The following is a 21,903-nucleotide window of genomic DNA, read 5'->3' as shown; positions in this document are numbered from 1 at the left end:
AAATTGAACATTGGAATAAAAGCACAACAGATTTTTCTTAGAGCACTAATCTGCTCTTTAACAAAAATTTGTAAAGAGTTATAAAAGGTTTATGAGAACCTCACTTTATGGTCAAACATGAAAATTGGGTAGATATGTCTATAGGTTTTATTGAAAATTGGGTTTAACATTAATAGTACAGTTATGTAAAGGTGAAATCTGGCATAAAAGTCATACAGGAAGCAGTGTCAAATATGAAACAGTGTTTAGCTTTCCTCGGGCTATATTTGTATAAATATGTTATTAGTATGTGTTCCAAAATAATGGGAAACTCCTATAATTCTGATATGACTTAGTGCACCTTATCAGTATAATTGTTACATAAAACCATTGTATGTAACAGAGGTAACCAAATTTCTTTTTCAATTGTGTTTTTAACTGTGGCTGTCCTAAAACTTTTTGCCATCCATAGACAATTATTTTGTTTTGATCCTCTTCAAAAGGAGATTTTTATTATTATTATTATTATTATTATTATTATTATTATTTTGAGACTGAGTCTCACTCTGTTGCCCAAGCTGGAGTGCAGTGGTACAATCTCAGTTCACTGCAACCTGCAACCTCCGCCTCCCAGGTTCAAGTGATTCTCGTGCCTCAGCCTCCCAAGTAGCTGGGATTACAGGAGCGTGCCACCACGCCTGGCTAATTTTTGTGTATTTATTAGAGACAGTGTTTCACCATGTTGGTCAGGCTGGTCACGAACTCCTGACCTCAAGCGATCCACTTGCCTCAGTCTCCCAAAGTGCTGGGATTACAGGCATGAGCCATCAAGCTCCAAAAGGTGATCTATTATCAACTATACAACTCTAATAGGTGTTCTTGAATGCAGGTTTCATTTAACTTTGGAGATTGTGACATTAGAAAAGGGAAAAAGAAACTTTCAGGACTCTCATGGAAAGTTGAAATGTTCATGTATATCAAGCAAAACAGAAGTTAACCGTATGGACTAAACTAATAGAAGTCTGAAGTAACCTTTTTTGACTTTTTGCTTAAAACATTGCTGATCCTGTTTTGTTCTTCAGAGTCAAGGAAACTTTTAAGTTATTCACAGCTTTTTAAACAATTAAGTAATGTACATACTCATAAACAAAATTTGGAGCATATTTGTTTCTCTCTGATTTCTCCAGAATTTGGAAATTACTTGTGAGTATCTTAACTTATGGCAATATAGTTATCTGCATAAATGCAGTAAGAATCTGCTTTGTTTTGCAACGGGGTACAACTGGAGAAACTGGTTATTTTGCCAAGGCTTCAACTAGAATGGCATGCTTTCCTTTAAGGAATCAAACTTGACTTGTAAAGCTAATAAAAGCCCCTAGGGAAAACTAGCCTCCTTCCTTGTCTACACAGTCTCTATATAGGGTTCCTAACCTGTAGTAAGTAAAGAATGTCACTTTCTGACAGACTCAGGAGCCCCAAGTTATCATGAGACCTCAAGAGGAGAGAAATTTACCCAACTCATAGGTATTTGAAGGTATAAATCCATGGCTGGGGTGGGCTTAAAAAAAAAAAAAGGTCTTCTCTGAGATTTCTTATGGAAGAGTTCTATCAAAACTAATTTTAAAAGTCTATATGGCAAACAATTATTCTTGCTGCACTTTGTACAAATAATCAGGCCATGTATAATAAAGCAAATCAGCCTTACCATGATTTGTCTTTAGTAAAAATGGGAAACTGGAGAGAGAAAAATTGTGTTTCACGAACTATGGTACATTTGTTATTGAATTCTGCTTTCATCAGTTGTTTTTGAGATTTCCTGCAATATAGACTAACCCTGCTTATTCCTGTGGACCAACCAGTGATCTCTGGATGCTACTGAGAAGAAACAGGAGGGATTGGTAAAGCAAAAATCTGGATCAATATTCTAATCCTGGGCATGTATTGGAATCACCTAGCAACCCCATATCAGCTTGGTTCCAATAGTTGCCCAGTTCGTGGAAAGCCTTCTAATTTAGTTAACTTGGGATAATCTTGCTTATTTTGCTTTACTGTTGTGGAATATATTACTGTTGCACTCTTTGTGTAGAAATGCAGGATAAGCTTACCAAATGTTTTTTTAAAAAACACGCATTAATCTTCCAGACATCACCTTTTGTTGGAACTCAAGAGTTATGAGTGGCTCTCGACATACTGATGCTTTCTAACTAAGCTCCTCTCTATCCTGAACACAAGAGATCCTAATAGTTAGGCAGGAATATCATCACCCCATTCAGCCTGAAGAAGTTATAGAAGATGGACTTTTGTCCCTCTGCAACCGTTAGGATTAAGCGTTCTCTTACAAAAGGGAACGGGGAAATGTCAGAGGCATTTGAACTAGAGCAACTCCCATCTTGAATAGGAGCTGGGTAAAATAAGGCTAAGACCTGCTGGGCTGCATTCCCAGTGGCAAGTTAAGGCATTTTTAATCACAGAAAGAGATAGAAGGTCAGCAAAAGATACAGGTCATATGGACCTTGCAGACAAAACAGGTTGCAGTAAAGAAGTTGGTTAAATCCCACTAAAATCAAGATGGTAACGACAGTGACCTCTGGTCGTCTCCACTGCTACACTCCCACCAGCGCCATGACAGTTTACAAATGCCATGGCAACGTCAGGAAGTTACCCTATATGGTCTAAAAAGGGGAGGTATGAATACTCCACCCCTTGTTTGGCATATCATCAAGAAATAACCATAAAAATGGGCAACCAATAGCCCTTGGGACTCCTCTGTCTATGGAGTAGCCATTCTTTATTCCTTTACTTTCTTAATAAACTTGCTTTCAATTAAAAAAAATTATTAATAGAAATACAGAATAGTAATAGAGTCACACAATGTGCCGCACAATGACATTCAGTCAATGCCAGACTGCATATATGATGGTGATTTCATAAGATTATGATGGAGCTGAAAAATTCCTATCATATAGTGACATAATAGCACAATGCATTACCTTTCCTATGTTTTGAGATGTTTAGATACATAAATACTTACCACTGTGTTACAAATGCCTACAGTATTCAATACAGTAACCTGTTGTACAGGTTTATAGCTCAGGAGCAATAGGCTGTACCATAGCTTAGGTGTGTAGTCGGCTATACTATCTCAGTTTGTGTGAGTACACTCTATGATGTGTGCACAACAATGAAATTGCCTAACAATGCATTTCTCAGAATGTATCTTGTCATTAAGCAACACGACTGCATATAGAAATATTAATAATAATTAGGAGAATACAATTATGGGTTGTTTTCCATCTTCTGCATTTTCCAAAAGTTTGTAATGTATTCATATTATTTCTACAGTTCAAAAAATATTACTGATGCCTGTTACAAGGAAAGTGGTATGCCAGGCAATATATACAAACAAATAAAAATGTATATACTACCAGGTCTTTGATTCCCAGGGGCTTTCCAGCTATTGGGGGAATAAATTACAATGTGAGGCAATGAATGGCTAACATTTCATAAGTAAAGAACTTACATATTCAAAAAATGTTGCAGGCATTGAGTTACATCGTTACTGAAATAAGCTATTGATGTCTCCACAATTCTAACTTAAGAGCATACTAATTTGGATGGCTAGCCTATTCTTTCTTGAAAGGAAGCCTTCAATTTACCTCAGAAATGCCTTTTTTTGTCTTACTTCCCACTAACAGATGGCATAGGCTGTGTTCTCCTCATCAATTTACCCATTCTAAGACTGACTTCTTTTTTTTTTTTTTAACTATCAAATTCTAATCGAATTTCATTTACTACGCCATGCTTAGGACAGTTCTCAGTTTTATAGGGCCTGAAACGAAAAACAATTTTGGGGTCTTCTTTAAGGAGAAGAATACAAAACTGCAAATACAAAATTAGGTCAGGGTCTTGGAAGAGGTTAATGCCAAAGAAGGGCCTGAAGCTTCAAGTCTGTTACCTTTAAGGTAAATCTTTTTCCAGTCATGGTTCCCAAATGAATTATTCTTTTCATTTGACTTACAGGTCAAAAAGAAAAAATATATATATACATATATGTATAATTTTTTTAACAACTGTCATAAAATATCTATGAAATGAGAAACTTTATAATCAGCATCTTAAACAAACATGAAAATAAAATTCCAGAAAAAAAAAATAGGGATTCACATTGCATTTGCTATAGTGGTACTCAGAGAAGTAGCTTAGTGCAGTGGCTTAGATATGAACCCTGGAGTCAAACTACCTGGGTTCAAATCTCAGCTTTACTACTTCACAGCTGAATGACCTCAGACAAGTAACACAACACAACCACTCTGTTGCTTAGTGTCCTCACCTGTAAAATGAAAACAGTACTTACCTAATGAGATTGTTGTAAGAATTATATTAGAATTAGAAGGACAGCAAGATTAGTTAGCTTGTGTAAAATACTTAAAATCTGGCACATGGTAAGTGCAATATAAGTGTTAGCTCCTATTATTATTAGTATATCACTTATAATTCAATTTAGAAAATTACTTCCATTTCCTGAGCATGTCAACTGACAGAGTTCTATAAATATAGCTGAATTTATTACAATAATTTGCTAATATTGAAAAAAATCCTAAATTTCATCAACAAGAAACATACTGAATGAATTAATGGTATATTAAGATCATAGAACCACTAGGTCACCAACAAAAAGAATGAGGCTGATCTATAATTACTGACATGGAAAGATGTCTGTGATAACAGTATTAGTAAATAATATTAGTGTACAAGATTCTATTCACTGGCCGGGCACGGTGGCTCACACCTGTAATTCCAGCATTTTGGGAGGCTGAGGCAGGTGAATCACAAGGTCAGGAGTTTGAGACCCGCCTGACCAACATGGTAAAATCCCATCTCTACTAAAAACACAAAAATTAGCCAGGCATGGTGGTGTGTGCCTGTGATTCCAGCTACTTAGGAGGTTGAGGCAGGATGACTGCTTGAACTTGGGAGGCAGAGGTTGCAATGAGTCGAGATCATGCCACTGCACTCCAGCCTGGGCAACAGAATGAGAGACTCCATCTCAAAAAAAAAAGATTCTATTCACTGTTCTCAAGTATGTATTTTGTTTGCTGTATGTATATATATATATATATATATATATAGGCTTCTATTCACATAGAAAATGCCTGGAAGAATGCATACCGTCCAGTGGTTACATCACAGGACAGAACTGGGAAACTTATAATAATATACTTATATACTATTATAGTTTTATATTTTATAGAATGTGCATGCATTATTTTTACAATTTAATTTTCCAACTCTGAGTCAGAAAAATAAGGTCAGCCCACCTCGGTGTATCTACAAACTTCTCGATCAGCACAGCATCATCATTGAAAGACTTCTTAGCTTCTCTCCGCGCTGATTCTAACTGTTCTTGAAATTCTTGCTCCGATCTAACGATCCTCATTCCCTAAGAGAGAAAAGATGATTATGACTACAACATAAATAAAACAAAGAAGAGGAGCCTGAATTGGCAAACACAAGCATGCACAATCTTACTTTTCCTCCTCCACCCCGGACGGCTTTAATCATGACAGGATAGCCAATTCTCCCAGCGTGTTCCTTCAGGCACCGATCTGATTGGTCCTCACCATGATAACCCTCCACAACAGGTACTCCAGCAGCAGCCATTATGGATTTGGATGTGCTTTAGAGTGGGAAAGCAAACAACATGCCCCAAATTCTATAAACTGTTTCATTCAAGAGAAACACAAATATAGCCCAGTCTATAAATTACAATGGAACCCTTTAAAGAAAACATCAAGTCTGAGATGAAAAAATAATACAAATTCAAGATGTCTATTAGTTAGTTTCCCTCAATTCATGTGGTAGCTCATCTCACCCTATTTTTAATCCCAAAATACTAATATATTGATTAGAAACATTAAGTATTTTCTGCAACTCAATGGAATTTCCCTGTCGCAGATAAATAACTTATGCCTATGACAACAGAAGGGTAGAATTAAAATATCTATTGGGGTAAAACAAACTTTTTTTTTTTTTTTTTTAATGAGACAGGGTCTCACAATGTTGCCCATGCCAGAGTGCAGTGGTGCAATTACACCTCACTACAGCCTTAAACTCCTGAGCTCAAGTGATCCTTCTGCCTCAGCCTCCTAAGCAGCTGGGACTACAGGTGTGTGTCACCATACCCAGCTGAAATCTTTTTTTTTTTTTTGAGATGGGGTCTTACTCTGTCGCCCAGACTGAAGTATGATGGTGTGATCACAGCTCACCGCAGCCTTGATTTTCTGGGCTCAACCAATCCTCCTACCTCAGCATCCCAAGATGCTGGACCCACAGGCACGTGCCACCAAGCCTGGAATTCTTAAAAAATGTTGTAGAGACAAGGTCTCCCTATGTTGCCCAGGCTGGTCTTAAACTTTTGGGCTCAAGCGATCCTCCCACCTTTGCCTCCCAAAGTGCTAGATTACAGGTGTGAGCCGCTGTGCCCAGGCCTGGATGAATTAAAAAAAAAAAACAATTTAGAGACAAGGTCTCAATAAGTTGCCCAGGCTGGTCTTGAATTTCTGGCCTCAAGCTATCCTCCTGCCTCAGTCTCCCAAAACACTGATATTACAGGCATAGCCACCATGCCTGGCCCAAACTATTTCAACTGACCTTTATACAGTTAAAATTTTAAAAGATATAAACTCATACCTCTTTATACCCATGTCTCTAATTGCAGATGGAGGAGGGCCTATAAAAATAATTCCTTCTTGCTTACAAAGTTCAGCAAATTCCATGTTTTCTGAAAGAAAACCATATCCTGGATGGATAGCCTAGAAATGAGAAATAAAATAAAAAACTTACTCATTAGTGCTCAGCTGGCAACACCTTAATGCAGGTGAAGCTGTCTTCCTCTGGGAGGCCTCTCCCTACACTGCTAATAGTATGATCTCTATTAAAATCTATTTCCAAAGAAATATCTGAAATATTCATGTGAAAGCTCTGAAGCCTTACCTAAACTAGATGAATCTATATTTTTTTTATTGTGATAATATATACATAGCAAAACATTGACCATTTTAGTGACTTTTAAGTATATAATTCAGTGGCATTAAGTACACTCACAATGTTGGGCAATTGTCATCACCATCCATCCTCAGGATGTTTTAATCTCCAAACATAATTCTCCGTTCCCTCCCTTTCCTTAGTGCCTGGTAACCAGCATTTTACTTTCTGTGTTTATGAATTTGTCTAGCCAAAGTACCTCATGTAAGTGGAAGTGTATAATAATTTGTCTGAGTTTGGCTTATTTCACCTGCATAATGTTTTCAAGGTTCATTCATGTAACATGTATCAGAATTCCATTTGTTTTTAAGGTTGAATAATATCCAGTTTGTATACATATTGTTTACCCATTCATCTCTTGATGGACATTGTGTTATTTCTACATATTGTGAATACTGCTGCTATGAAAAACAAGTATTGGTATACAAGTATCTGTTTGAGTCTCCGCTTTAAATTCTTCTAGTTGTATACCAAAAGTGGAATTGCTGGATCATACGGCACAGAAGTTACTGTATACTTAAATTTAAAACAACACTGCAATTAGGGTAGAATGTCAAGGAGTAAAGAGCTTTAGAGTGGTAAGGGAAATCTGTCTATTCTGTCTCTGTAAAACTGGCCTAGAATTGAAATCATGGCATCCAAAAACCCCAAAGAGAACACTAGCTCAATAAATACCTCACTTATCTTCAGGTCACTATCTATCAATGTCATCTTTCCAGAAAAAAGCTAAGAAGCAAATGAAAGTCATGTATTAAAGTCTACAGGAGTGCCCCTTATCCAGGGGGGATATATTCCAAGATCACTAGTGGATGCCTGAAACTATGAATACTACAGAACTGGACTGATACCAATTGGACCACGCTTCCGTTCATGTCTTCCAAACACAAATTTAATGCCTCTCCCATCTTAACTAAGCACTTGCCATGCACTGTGGCCTTAACTTTCGCAGTTTGAGGTGCAACAGGAAAATAACATGAATTTGTTTTTTCTTCTTCACAATTTCACAGATAGAAACTTTGTCCTTACCAAGAACCAAGAAATCTCAACATATACATATATATTTTTTCTTTCCTTGAGAATGTTCACCTTTTCACTTAAAAGAAGCATTTTATGGCTTCTCTTTGGCATAAGTGAATTGTTACCATCATTACTCTTGCACTTTGAGGCCATGATTTAAATAAAATAAAGGTGACTTGAACACAAGCATTGTGGTACCATGACAGTCGATTTGATAACCTAGATGGCTCCTGAGTGACTATGTTGGGGAGTGTAGACAGCGTGGAGACACCAGACAAAGGAAGATTCACATCCTGGGAGGGACAAAGCAGACCGTGCAAGATCTCACTGTGCAATTCAGAATGGCGTGGAATTTAAAACTTATCAATTGTTGATTTCTGGAATTTTCCATTTAATATTTTCAAACCATAGTAGACTGCAGGTAACTGAAACCACTCAAAGAGAAACCTTGGATAAAGGGGGACAACTGTATGTGTACTTTTAGTGAAAAGGGCATCCCTCAGACTTCAGCCTAGTTACTTCTAATGTACTCAGAATTTTAATTAACATACTTACTCGGTTTTTAGCCCACAGAACAGGAAATTCAGTAACCGAAGGACAGCAAGATTTCGAAGAGCAAACACAGACAGCAAAAAGGGAAGAAACAGAAGGAGGCAAAAGGCAGAGTGGGCTTGGATGATTTAATGAGTGATGAAGTCACTCCCTTTCCAGTATCAGTAGCCCTGAGGGGATTTGTTCTTCTAACATGTATTATAATTATGACCAAAACAATATAAAAAGACAAATGCTTCGCCAATACTATTTCAAAATAGTTACACTCAAAGAACATTTCAAAATTAAAGGGGCAAGCTTCAATATCTGGGAAACTCATACGAATAGAAAAACCCACATCCTAGTGACAGAAAACAAAAAAATGCCAGCTACAGATAAAATGCTGGATAGTCACAAGTTGCAGCCAGTGTGGAGTTTTATTTCTTTTTAACCAAAGTTCAATTTTATTTTATTAACTTTTATTTTAGGTTTGGGGTGCATGTGAAGATTACACAGGTGAATACATGTCACAGAGGTTTGTTGTACAGATTATTTCATCATCCAGGTATTAAGCCCAGTACTCAATAGTTATCTTTTCAGCTCCTCTCCCTCCCACCTTCCCCACTCAAGTATACCCCAATGTCTTTTGTTTCCTTCTTTGTGTTCATAACTTCTTATCATTCAGCTCCCACTTCTAAGTGAGAACATGCAGTATTTGATTTTCTGTTCCTGCGTGAGTTTGCTAAGGATAATAGCTTCCAGCTCCATCCACGTTCCTGCAAAAGATGTGATCTCATGCTTTATTACAGCTGCATAGTATTCCGTGGTGTTTATGTACCAACTTTTCTTTATCCAATCTGTCACTGATGGGCATTTAGGCTGATTCAATGACTCTGCTATTGTGAATGATGCAATGAACATACATGCACATGTGTCTTTATGGCAGAATGATTTACATTCCTCTGGGTATACAACAAGTAATGGGATTGCTGCGTTGAATGGCAGTTTTGCTTTTAGCTCTCTGAGGAATCACCCTGCTGCCTTCCACAATGGTTGAACTAATTTACATTCCCACCAACAGCATATAAATGTTACCTTTTCTCCACAACCTCCTGGCATCTGTTATTTTTCTGACTTCTTAATAATAGCCATTCTGACTGGCGTGAGATGGTGTCTCACTGTGGTTTTGATTTGCATTTCTTAATGATCAGTGATACTGAGCTTTTTTTCATGTCTGTTGGTCGCATATATGTCTTCTTTTGAGAAGTGCCTGTTCATGTCCTTTGCCCACTTTTTTTTTTTTTTTTTTTTGAGACGGAGTCTCGCTCTGTCGCCCAGGCTGGAGTGCAGTGGCATGATCTCAGCTCACTGCAACCTCCACCTCCCAGGTTCACGCCATTCTCCTGCCTCAGCCTCCCAAGTAGCTGCGACTACAGGCGCCCGCCACCACGCCCTGCTAATTTTTTTGTATTTTTAGTAGAGACAGGGTTTCACCATGTTAGCCAGGATGGTCTCGATCTCCTGACCTTGTGATCCCCCTGCCTCAGCCTCCCAAAGTTATGGGATTACAGGCATGAGCCATCGTGCCCAGCTGTCCTTTGCCCACTTTTTAATGGGGTTGTTTTTCTCTTGTACATCTGTTTAAGTTCCTTATAGATACTAGATATTAGACTTTTGTCAGATGCAAAGTTTGCAAATATTTTCTCTCACAATTTGGGCATTTTATATAAAATGGTCAAACATCTACACTACGAAAATGAAATAAGTCTATGTCCTAGTCCTCCCTGGTTTGGGTTTTCTTTTGAGATGTGATTTATAACACATAGCATTCATTCATTTATAGTTTGGTGAATTTAGTAAATCTATACAATTGTGCAACTATCACTACAATCCAGTTTGAGAACACTTGCATCACTAGAAAAAGTTCCCATGTGCCCACCTGCAATCTGTTCCCACACCCAAGCAACAACTGAGTTGCTGTCTCTATGGTTTCGCCTTTAAAAAAATTCATATGAACAGAATCATACAGTATTATGTGTCTGGCTTCTTTAACTTCACATAATTTTTCAAGGTTTATTCATGTTGTGGAGTGTGTCAGTAGATCATTTCTTTTTATAATATGGATTCTGTTACATGGATATATCACATTTTGTTTACCCATTCATTTGAATTGTTTTCCAGTTTGTGGTTATTATGAATAACGGTGTTATAAACATTCACAGACAAGTCTGTGTGAAAATATTTTTCATTTCTCTTGGGAAAATACCCAGGAGTGCAATTGTCATAATATGGTAAGAATACATTTAACTTTTCTAAAGGGATGATTTTATTTTGCATTTCCACCAGCAATTTATGATGCTTTCAAGGGTATCCATATCCCTGCCCACATATTGTATTGTCAGTCTTTTTGATTTTGGCCAACCTCGTGGGTGCATAGTGTTACTGCACTTTTTAAACATAGTTGTTGAGATATAATTCATATACCATAAAACTCGGCCAACCCAATGATTTGTAGTATACTCAGAGTTGCACAATTATCACTATAATCTAAAATACTAAGATCTAATAATGTAAGTTTTTAACACTGCAAAAAGAAATCCTGTGCCTATTAGCCATTTCTCATTCCCCATAAACCCCTAGCCCTAGGCAACTGTGAATCTACTTTCTGTCTCTATAGATTTACCTATATGAACATTTCGTATAAATGGAATCATATAATATATGCAGTCTTTTGTGACCAGCTCTGTCACTGAACATAATGTTTTCAAGGTTCAGCCATTTTTTTTTTAAACACAAATCAGTAATCCATTCCTTTCTGATGGCAAAATAATACTCCACTGTATGGCTATGCTGCATTTTATTTATGCATTCATCAGTTGATAGACATTTGCGTTGCTCCTACTTTTTTGGCTACTATAAATAATGCTGCTATGAACATTCAGGCATAAATTTCTGTGTGGATGTGTTTTCATTTCTTTTGGATACAGACTGAAGAAGTAGAGTTACTAGTTCATAAAGTAACTCTACGTTTAACATTTTGAGAAACTGCAAAACTGTTTTCCAAAGTGGCTGCTCCAGTTTACATTCCCATCAATAACGTAGAAGGGTTCCAATTTCTCTAAGTCCTCACCAATACTTGTTATCATCTCTTTTTGATTATAGCATCCTAGTGAGTATGAAGTGGTATCTCACTGAGGTTTTGATTTGTATTTCCCTAACAGCTAATATGTTGAACATCTTTTAATGGGCTTTCTGGTCATTTGTGTACCTTCTTTGGTGCAGGATCTATTCAAATATTTTGTTCATTTTTTAAAAATTGGGTTTCTTAGCAACAGTTTCGAGCTTTGAAGTCAATTTATCATTTTTTTATTTCATGAACCTTTCTTATAGTATTATGTCTAAGAAATCTTTGCCTAACCCAAGGTCTCAAAGATTTTCTCCTATGTTTTCGTCTAGAAGTTTTAGTTTTAGTTCTCACATTTAGGTCTATGATATATTTTAATTTTTTTGTTTAAGGTGTAAGAGTCTAGGATCTAGGCTTCAGGTTCATCTTTTTACAAAGAGATATCAAATTACTCCAGCAACATTGTTTTAAAAACTCTCCTCTATTGAACTACTTTAGCATCTTTATTCAAAAATCAATTGACTACATAGGTGTGAGTTTATTTTTGGATTTTCTATCCTGTTCTACTGACCTGTGTTTTTATCCTTATACAAATACCACACTGTTTTGGTTATTGTAGATACATTTATTCATTCATTCATTTATTTATTTATTTATTTATTGAGATAGAGCCTTGTTCTGTCACCCAGGCTGGAGTATAATGCCACGATCTTGGCTCACTGCAACCTCCATCTCCTGGGTTCCAGCGATTCTCCTCCCTCAGCTTCCTGAGTAGCTGGGATTACAAGCACCTGCTGCCACACCTGGCTAATTTTTATATTTTTAGTAGAGACAGGGTTTCACCATGTTGGCCAGGCTGGTCTTGAACTCCTGACCTCAAGTGATCTGACCACCTTGGCCTCCCAAAATGCTGGGATTACAGGCATGAGCCACTGCACCTGGCATAATGAGTTCTGAGACAGTCTAAACCCTACAAATTAGTTCAGCTTTTCAAAAATTGTTTTAGGTATATATTAGGCTCTTTAGCTATTTTAGGATTAGCTTGTCAATTTCTATTTTAAAAAAAAGCCTTCTGGGATTTTTATAAAGATTGCATTAAATATATAATGCCACCTGAATAATATTGAGTGTTCTGATGAAATATCTGTTTCTTTAGAATTTCTTTAGTATCTCTCAGCAATGTTTTACAGTTTTCAGTAAATACGTCTTGAACTGCTTTTGCTAACTTTATTCCTAAGTATTTGATTGCTATTGTGAATGTAACCGTTTCCTTAATTTCATTTCCAGAGTATGTGTTACTAGTCTCCTTTCTTTTTAACAGATACTGAATTCGATGGAACTTTTTGGTACACTAGATAAATGCTCTCCTTTCATAATTGTATTAGTCTGTTTTCACGCTGCTGATAAAGACATATCCAAGACTGGGCAATTTACAAAAGAAAGAAGTTTATTGGACTCACAGTTCCACATGGCTGGGGAGGCCTCACAATCATGGCAGAAGGTAGGGAGGAGGAATTCATGTCTTACATGGATAGTGGCAAGCAAAGAGAGCTTGTGCAGGGAAATTCCCATTTTTAAAACCATCAGATCTCATAAGACTCATTCACTACCATGAGAACAGTGCAGGAAAGACCTGTCCCCATAATTCAATCACCTCCCACTGGGTTCCTCCCACGATACGTGGGAATTGTAAGAGTTACAATTGAAGATGAGATGTGGGTGGGGACACAGACCCAAACCATATCATTTCGCTCCGGGCCCCTCCCAAATCTCATGTCCTCACATTTCGAAACCAATCATGCCTTCCCACGGCCCCAAAGTCTTAACTCATTTTAGCATTAACCCAAAAATCCACAGTCCAACATCTCATCTGAGACAAGGCAAGTCCCCTCCACTTAAGAGCCTGTAAAATCAAAAGCAAGCTATTTACTTCCCAGATACAATGGGGGTATAGGCATTGGGTAAATACAGCCATTCCACATGTGAGAAACTGGCTGAAACATAAGGGCTACAGGCTCTATGCAAGCCTGAAATCCAGCAGGGCAGTCAAATCTTAAAGTTCTGAAATGATCTCCTTTGACTCCATGTCTTGCATCTGGATCACACGGATGCAAGAGGTAGGTTCCCATGGTCTTGGGCAGCTCCACCCTTGTGGCTTTGCAGGGTATAGCCCCTCTCCTGGCTGCTTTCACAGGCTGGTGTTAAGTGTCTGTGGCTTTTCCAGGTACATGGTGCAAGCTGTCAGTGGACCTACCATTCTGGGGTCTGGAGGACGGTGGACCTCTTCTCACAGCTCCACTAGGCAGTGCCCCAAAAGGGACTCTGTGTGGGAGCTCTGACCCCACATTTCCCTTCTGCACTGCCCTAACAGAGGTTCTCCATGAGGGATCCACCCCTGCAGCAAATTTCTGCCTAGACATCCTCTGAAATCTAGGCGGAGGTTCTCAAACCTCAATTCTTGACTTTTGTGCACCCACAGGCTCCACAACATGTGGAAGCTGCCAAGGCTTGGGGATTCCACCCTCTGAAGCAACAGCCCAAGTAGTACCTTGGCCCCTTTTAGTCACAGCTGGAGCAGCTGGGACTGTGGGTACCAAATTCCTAGACTGCACACAGCAGTCTGGCCTGGCCCAAGAAACCATTTTTTTCTCTCCTGGGCCTGCGGGCCTGTGATGGGAGGGGCTGCCACGAAGACCTCTGACATGCCCTGGAGACATTTTCCCCATTGTCTTGGGGATTAACATTTGGCTTTTTGTTACTTATGCAAATTTCTGCAGCCAGCTTGAATTTCTCCTCAGAAAATGGGATTTTCTTTTCTATCACATTGTCAGGCTGCACATTTTCTGAACTTTTATGCTCTGCTTCCCTTACAAAACTGAATCCCTTTAATAGCATCCAATTGAATGCTTTGCTGCTTAGAAATTTCTTCTGCTAGATCCCTAAATCATCTCTCTCAAGTTTGAAGGTCGACAAATCTCTAGGGCAGGAGCAAAATGCTGCCAGTCTCTTTGCTAAAACATAACAAGAGTCACCTTTGCTCCAGTTCCTAACAAGTTTCTCATCTCCATCTGAGACCACCTCAGCCTAGACTTCACTGTCCACACTGCTATCAGTATTTTGGGCAAAGCCATTCAACAAGTCTCTAGGAAGTTCCAAACTTTACTACTTTTTCCTGTCTTCTTCTGAGCCCTCCAAACTGTTCCAATGTCTGCCTGTTACCCAGTTCCAAAGTCACCTGCACATTTTTAAGTATCTTTTCACCTGTGCTCCACTCTACTGGAACCAATTTTCTGTATTAGTCTGTTTTCATGCTGCTGATAAAGACATACCTGACACTGGGCAATTTACAAAAGAAAGACGTTTAGGCCTCACAACCATGGTGGAAAGGCAAGGAGGAGCAAGTTACAACTTACATGGATGGCGGCAGGCAAAGAGCTTGCCTGCCCCAAATTTTTTCCCCAAATGAGGGAAAAAAAAAGTGCAGGGAAACTCCTGTTTCTTAAAACCATCAGACCTCATGAGACTCATTCACTATCATGAGAACAGCACAGTAAAGATCCACCTCCATAATTTAATCACCTCCTACCGGGTTCCTCCCATGATATGTCAGAATTGTAGGAGTTGCAATTCAAGATGAGATTTGGGTGGGGACACAGCAAAACCATATCAATAACTAAAAACAAAAGGAGCTATCTCATTGCGAAGATAAAATTCAGTCGTACACTCTGGGAACACCCTCAAGAAGTTTAACTAATTTCTCTTAGGAAGAACAATTTAATATACCCAAACTATGATGTTCTTGAGCATCTGAATGGATTAAAAGGGAAAACAACAGCACCACTACTATTACCAGCGGGCTAATTCCCTTGCTTCAGGCATGTATTGAGCTGCCACTTCACCCTGGTGGGTCACAAGATTGCAAACCTGTCGAGATTGTTCATTGCACAGTACTAACATGTCTTTATTAGTAAACACAGAAAACTATTATCTCTTGTCCTCCTTAATGTCTGCCAAAATAATTTCTTCCAAACTTTTAGTTTGTATTTACTTTGCTCTGTAACTTGCTCAAGAAGACACATACAAGCAAAGTTGTTGGTTCTACCCTCAAGCACAGTTTGCCAAAAACTTCAAGCAAAAATGAGAAGTGTCCTTTCCATGGTGAAGCGGACAAGTCATGGTCTTTAAATTCTTATCACCAAGTGTAAGGTACATGGATGTGCTCTGGTCAAGGAACAGGCTGAGGCAGACATCCAGGCCCGCATGACTCAGCAAATTTACGACGCAGGCACATACTGCACTTGTTATATAACTGTTTGTGTAAGCTCATACTTGGCTTTATGCCACTATTGTCTGTAAAAGGTAAAATTGCCTGGCTAACGCTGTTCAGGGGCTCTTGGGGCTCAGCTCGGCTGAACATGGCTTGACATGGTGGGAGTGTTGGCACCCAGAGAGAGAGAGAGAGAGAGCCAAAGTTGTCCGTCTTGCAGCCGGACAGGTGGTAGCCAGGACACAGCTTGGCTTGCTCATGCCCAGAGAGAAAAAGGTTAAGCTGCTGACCCTGAAGGCAAAGGAGAGACAGCTATGCAGCTGCAAGCATGGGAGTGGCAGGAGCCACAGAGCCAGAGCAGACAGCTAAGATAAAGGTGAACAGTGTGAGAGCTGGTGTAACTAAGCTGCTAATAAGAGCTGCTACTGAATAAAACCATATTCACCTGCCTATGGCCCCCTAAGTGTTTTTTCTGCTCATCCACCCACTCTCCTCAGACTTCAGCATGGGCTGGACAGACACTGGGACCTGACACCAAGAATTTCCTACCTTCATCTGTGATACTTAAAACGTATGGGCTTCCTTTTGGTCAACCACAGAGTACCTGTATTTAGTAAATAACTTGCTATATGCATTTAAGTTACTTGTCACTGATTTTCTAGTACCTGTAATAAAGTTCCTAATTCTTGGTAGCACAAAAAAAAAAAAAAATGGAGCACTTTTATAAAACATTCATGCTCAGGAGCTACTTCAGATAACTGAGGGGACTAAAGTATAATACACATATAGAAAACTGCATTTGCCCTAAGTGTACAGCTCTTATGGCCACAGTTTACTTAAACTGAATACACCTGTGCAGCTAGTGCTCGGCTCAAGAATCACAACATCACAAGCATTCCGGAGACCGCTTCATGCTCCTTTGCAGTTACTACAGACCTCTTCCACAAGGCAGTGCAACAGTCTCTTTAAAAGCTCAGGGGGTTCTAATCTGCACACAGCGTTAACTACGGCCTCTTTCCCAACCAGAGAAGACTGAAGACAACCGACAATCAAGAGAACTATGTGGCCAGAGTGGTGGCTCACGTCGGTAACCCCAACACGTTGGGAGGCCAAGAGGGAAGGATCACTTGAGCCCAGGAGTTTGAGACCAGCCTGGGAAACATAGTGAGACTTTGTTTCAAAAACAAACAAACAAAAAATTAGCTGGGCATAGTGACGTGTGCCTACAGTCCCATCACAGCTACTTGGGAGGCTGAGGTGGCAGGATCACTTGAGTCCATGAGTTCAAGGCTGCAGTGAGCCATGATCATAACACTGCACTCCAGCCTGGGAGACAGAGTGAGACATCATCTTAAAAAAAAAAAAAAAAAAAAGCTAGCCTAAAACATATTTACATCTTCTTGAGTTTCTCAATACAGCTATATCACCAGGCATCACCAGAAATTTAGCTCACTTGTAAATTTTACTTTAATTTCTATAAAAGTGCTTATGTCAAAATGGCCACATTAAGAACAATTCTAGAGTTTTAGAAAACTTCTTTCAAATCACTGTACAAGTGTTATTCAATGTCCTTTACTAGATGGCCAATAGGTTTCTTCTTTAAAGTCGACATTAAAGGAAGGTTTGCTCTCCTAATTGGCAAGTATCTTTTTATTAGAGGAGAACTTTGTAAATTATAACCCACCAAATTTCCTTTCTGATCAAGTCTGTCCCAAAGAGCTAAATAGCTTTACTTAGGCTAAATTTTCTGATTTAATTCCAACGTTCATTCACTCATGTTACTTGGCTTCTGTTCTTTTATCCTTTGTTTTCACCACTAATTTTTGCAAGACACTCCAAATCTTCAATATCCAGGCAAAATGAATATTTTTTGAAAATATTTTATTCTTTTAAAAATACTGTCTAAAAATATTTTATTATTTTCAAACATTCTTTGGAATATACTTCAAAATAAGTATTACTCCTTTCTCATTGTTTGTGTTATAGCAACTAACATGATACAATTATAAATAGGTACAAGCTTGATAAAGTCCCTCGAATTAGAATATCATACATTTGCTAGAGGGTTGTTATTTAAACTAAAAAAATGGTCTCAGAAAAATGGCCATTAAAAAGAAAGTGGATTTTCAACTCTTGAGGAGGCAGCTTAGAAGAGAAAGCAATAATAAAATAAAAAAGAAGCTCACTGGCCTACAAGAAGTAATTTTTAATTAATAAAAATTTCTAATTAAACAACACCTTCCCTTTTTCCAAAATGCAGGGCAAGAAAGTTCTACTGCTCAGTCTGGTCCAATGAACAGGGAATGGGGCTGGGAGTCAGAATACTCTTGTTTAATCCTTTTCTCTTTCAGTGATTAGACATGTTTTGATATCAGATCACTGGGGTATCTTGATAAAAATGCAAATTTTGCATAAAATGCAAATTACAGTGGGTTTAGGGTAGGACTTAAAGGCTGTTATTGTTTTTTATTTAGAGATGGGGTCTTGCTATCTTCTACAGGCTGGCCTCAAACTCCTGGGTTCAAGCAATCCTCCTGCCTCAGCCTTCTGAGTAGCTGGGATTACAGATGTGAGCCACTGTGCCCAGTTTAAAAGTCTGAATTCCTAACAAGTTCACGAGTAATGTCAAACATGCTGTTCATGGACCACACTTTGACGCAAGATTTAGATGATCTGGAATAACATCATGCAACCTTCTGTGCATTAGATGTTATGCCCATAAGATGAAGGTAATAATACCATGGCATTTATGCTTAAACACATGATAAATACATAAAGTGATGTTTATGTTAAAGGGCCTGAATGCCTAAGGACATGTGAGAGAGAGAGATATATATATATCTCCATGTATTATTATCATCTTCTTACCCTCCTAAGGACCTTTTACTTCAAGCTATAACCAAAAAAGCTTTATAAACAAGCATATTTTAAATATGCGTTTGTATAAATTAATACCTATTCAGTTTAAGAACTCTATTCCAAAGAAGAGAACACTGATTTAGGGACACATCAATACAAAACAACTATACATATTCACTAATTTGAGTTAAGGACTTGGCTGGGTGCAGTGGATTACACTTGTAATCCCAACACTTTGGGAGGCTGAGGTGGGAGGATGACTTGAGGCCAGGAGTTTGAGACCAGTCTGGGCAACATAGGGAGGCTCCATCTCTACAAAAATTTAGAAAATCAGCTGGGTATGGTGATGCAAGCCTGTAGCTCTAGCTACTTGGGAGGCTGAGGTGGGAGGATCACTTGAACCCTCACTGCTGCACTCCAGCCTGGATGATAAGTGAACCTCTGTCTTAAAAAACAAAAATAAAAACAAATTGAGGACTGTGTACAAGCTCACTGGGTTGCTAGGAGGTATGCTAAAAAGAAAAGGTGTAAGATATGAGTTCTTCCCTTAGGAGAGCACAAAGGAGTTATGGAGGAGCCAATATCTATATTAAACTTGTTAAACAAAGCACTAATTAAGTATAAATATGACTAGAACAGGATATCAAATGCTGAATGATCAATGTACTAGAGGCGACAACGAAGAATTTTTTTTTTTTTTTTTTTTTTTTTTGAGACAGAGTCTTGCTCTGTCGCCCGGGCTGGAGTGCAGTGGCCGGATCTCAGCTTACTGCAAGCTCTGCCTCCCAGGTTTACGCCATTCTTCTGCCTCAGCCTCCCGTGTAGCTGGGACTACAGGCGCCTGCCACCTCGCCCAGCTAGTTTTTTTTTTTTGTATTTTTTTAGTAGAGACGGGGTTTCACCGTGTTAGCCAGGATGGTCTTGATCTCCTGACCTCATGGTCCGCCCGCCTCGGCCTCCCAAAGTGCTGGGATTACAGGCTTGAGCCACCGCGCCTGGCGACAACGAAGAATTTCTAAGGAGCAGGAATTCAGGTGAGGGTGATGGGCAACACTACAGCAATTTACTTTTAATTGTTTTGCCTTCTTTCAGTGTTGCTGTCCCTACCTTTGTCCCCACTCCAATCATCCATTTCCCTGCCCAGAAGCCACAATGATTTTATTAAAAAGTAAAGCCGATGGCTTTACTCCTCAGCTTTAAAAAACCCCCCAACGGCTACTCAGAATGAAATACGAACTCCTTATCAAGACCTATAATGTTTTCACTTTGGGAGGCTGAGGCAGGCAGAACGCTTGAGCCCAGAAGTTCAAGACCAGCCTGGGCAACAGGCAGAAAGCCCATCCCTACAAAAAATAAAAAATTAGCCAGGTGTGGCAGTGTGCATCTGTGGTCCCAGCTACTTGGGAGGCTGAAGTGGGAGCCTGGGAGTTGGAAGCTGCAGTGAGCCATGATTGTGCCACTGCACTGCAGCCTGGGCAGCAGAGCAAAGACCCTGTCAAAAACAAACAAACAAACACTTGTAATGCTCTAAATGATGCTACCCCTACCTCTCTCTGCTCCATCATCTCCTACCACTTTCTTCCTGTAAGCTGGTTCTCCCAGCTGCAAACCCAACCTTCTACCTGGTGCCTTGTGAAGGAGCTCTGCCTGTTTGCCAGTGGGCTTCCTGTTAGGTTTCGCCAGTAGGGGTCCCTGCAGGCAAACCTGAACAAGGAAGCTTTCCTACTCCTTGCCGCTAGGAAGCGGCGGTTGGTTCCAGTCTTCAGGTTCTTTTGGAACTCCAAGAACTAGCCTCATTAAGCCCCCTGTAGCCAGGTAGGGCCCCTCCACAGATCTGAGAACAGCTGCAGAAGGTCCCTCCACCAGTCTCTCCTACAGCCCAAAGGGTGGCTGTCAATTTCTGTTGTTATTATTATGGGGCAATTTCAACATCCCCAGCCCGCCTTCAGCTCTCTAACACTGGTGGAACTAATTCCTCAACTAAGTTCCTTCTGCTGAAATGTCAAATGGAATTTTGGTTTTACTGACTATACTTGAATGACACAGCCCCTTACTGCCTTCACTCCAACCACACTGAACACTTTTCTCCCTTGAACACCAGCTTGTTTTCATCTCAGAGTCTTGGCAATTCCATTTGCCTGAACCGTCTTCCTTAAGTTCCTTACGTGGCCCTAGAATGAGACTGGGAAGTTGGGGTGGAAAAATATTTCTTTCTTGCTTATATTTTACCTTGTAATTTAGAGCCCTACCTACCTATTTCTCCCAAAGGATTTGAGCATGTAGTTTTGAGGACAGAAGAGCTGAATTCTCTCCTAATTTTAACTTATAATTTAGACCCTCTTTCCACCTATTTCCCAAAGTATCTAAAGTACAAAGGAGCCAGTAAAAAGGCAGCCTGGCTGAGAAATGAGATGGGACATGCCTAGTTTACAATGATAATCCAATAATCAAATGTAAAGATCTTGTGAAGGGCTAAAAATGGAAAATTTCTATAAGTAACTTTGCATCAGTTGCACAAAACATATTCCTTTTGCACTGCAAATCTCTTCACAACCCTCACCTGTGCAGCAGAGGTCTTGGCCACTTGAATGATTTTCTCCATAGATAAGTAGCTCTGCTGGGAGGGAGCGGGACCGATGGAATATGCTTCATCCGCCTGTTTAAGAAACATCACATGCTTAAAAGACTTTGTGGCTAGTATATACTCATACACTATACAGAACTGCTTCGGGGTCATTTTATTATTGTAAATAAAAATGCCACTCCCTCAAGAACAGTACAAGAATTGAAAAACTGAAGTACCAGCATATGTCTATGCTATAAAAATAAGCCAGTCTTAGAATCTTTTGCATGAAGAGGGTAACAAAACTTGGTTTTCATGCACAAGCCACACACTGGTGTGAAACTAAAGTGTCTCAGGATAGAAAGCAACAGACATTAGTCATGATATTATTACAAAAACAATAATAACCTTAAATGTATTCAATGCCAAAAATTTATATTTGGTAATAGAAACAAAATATGTGACAGATATACACAAAGAAAAAAGCTTACAAAGTTGATTAAAGTTTATATAATTATC

General features: G+C 39.1%; 1 protein-coding gene across 8 annotated transcripts in view; it reads right to left on the bottom strand.

Annotated features, from left to right (window-relative positions):
- Positions 1-21,903, bottom strand: part of MCCC1 (methylcrotonoyl-CoA carboxylase 1) — an 85,322-nt gene that overhangs the window by 50,272 nt on the left and 13,147 nt on the right. For 7 of the 8 annotated variants that reach the window (XM_010366228.2, XM_030931612.1, XM_010366227.1 and 4 more), the window contains 4 exons: positions 21,382-21,477; positions 6,670-6,791; positions 5,509-5,656; positions 5,298-5,419 (listed from right to left, as the gene is read on the bottom strand). In XM_010366228.2, the coding sequence (XP_010364530.1) occupies positions 5,298-5,419; positions 5,509-5,656; positions 6,670-6,791; positions 21,382-21,423 (434 nt within the window). In that variant the 5' untranslated portion in view covers positions 21,424-21,477. The remainder of the gene's footprint in view (positions 1-5,297; positions 5,420-5,508; positions 5,657-6,669; positions 6,792-21,381; positions 21,478-21,903) is intronic. The other variant, XM_030931620.1, reaches the window with a different exon arrangement.

The sequence above is a fragment of the Rhinopithecus roxellana genome, chromosome 1, assembly GCF_007565055.1.
Source record: "Rhinopithecus roxellana isolate Shanxi Qingling chromosome 1, ASM756505v1, whole genome shotgun sequence".
NCBI lineage: Eukaryota > Metazoa > Chordata > Mammalia > Primates > Cercopithecidae > Rhinopithecus > Rhinopithecus roxellana.
Note: the sequence above shows the minus strand (reverse complement) of the source record. Positions and strands in the feature narration are given on the sequence as shown.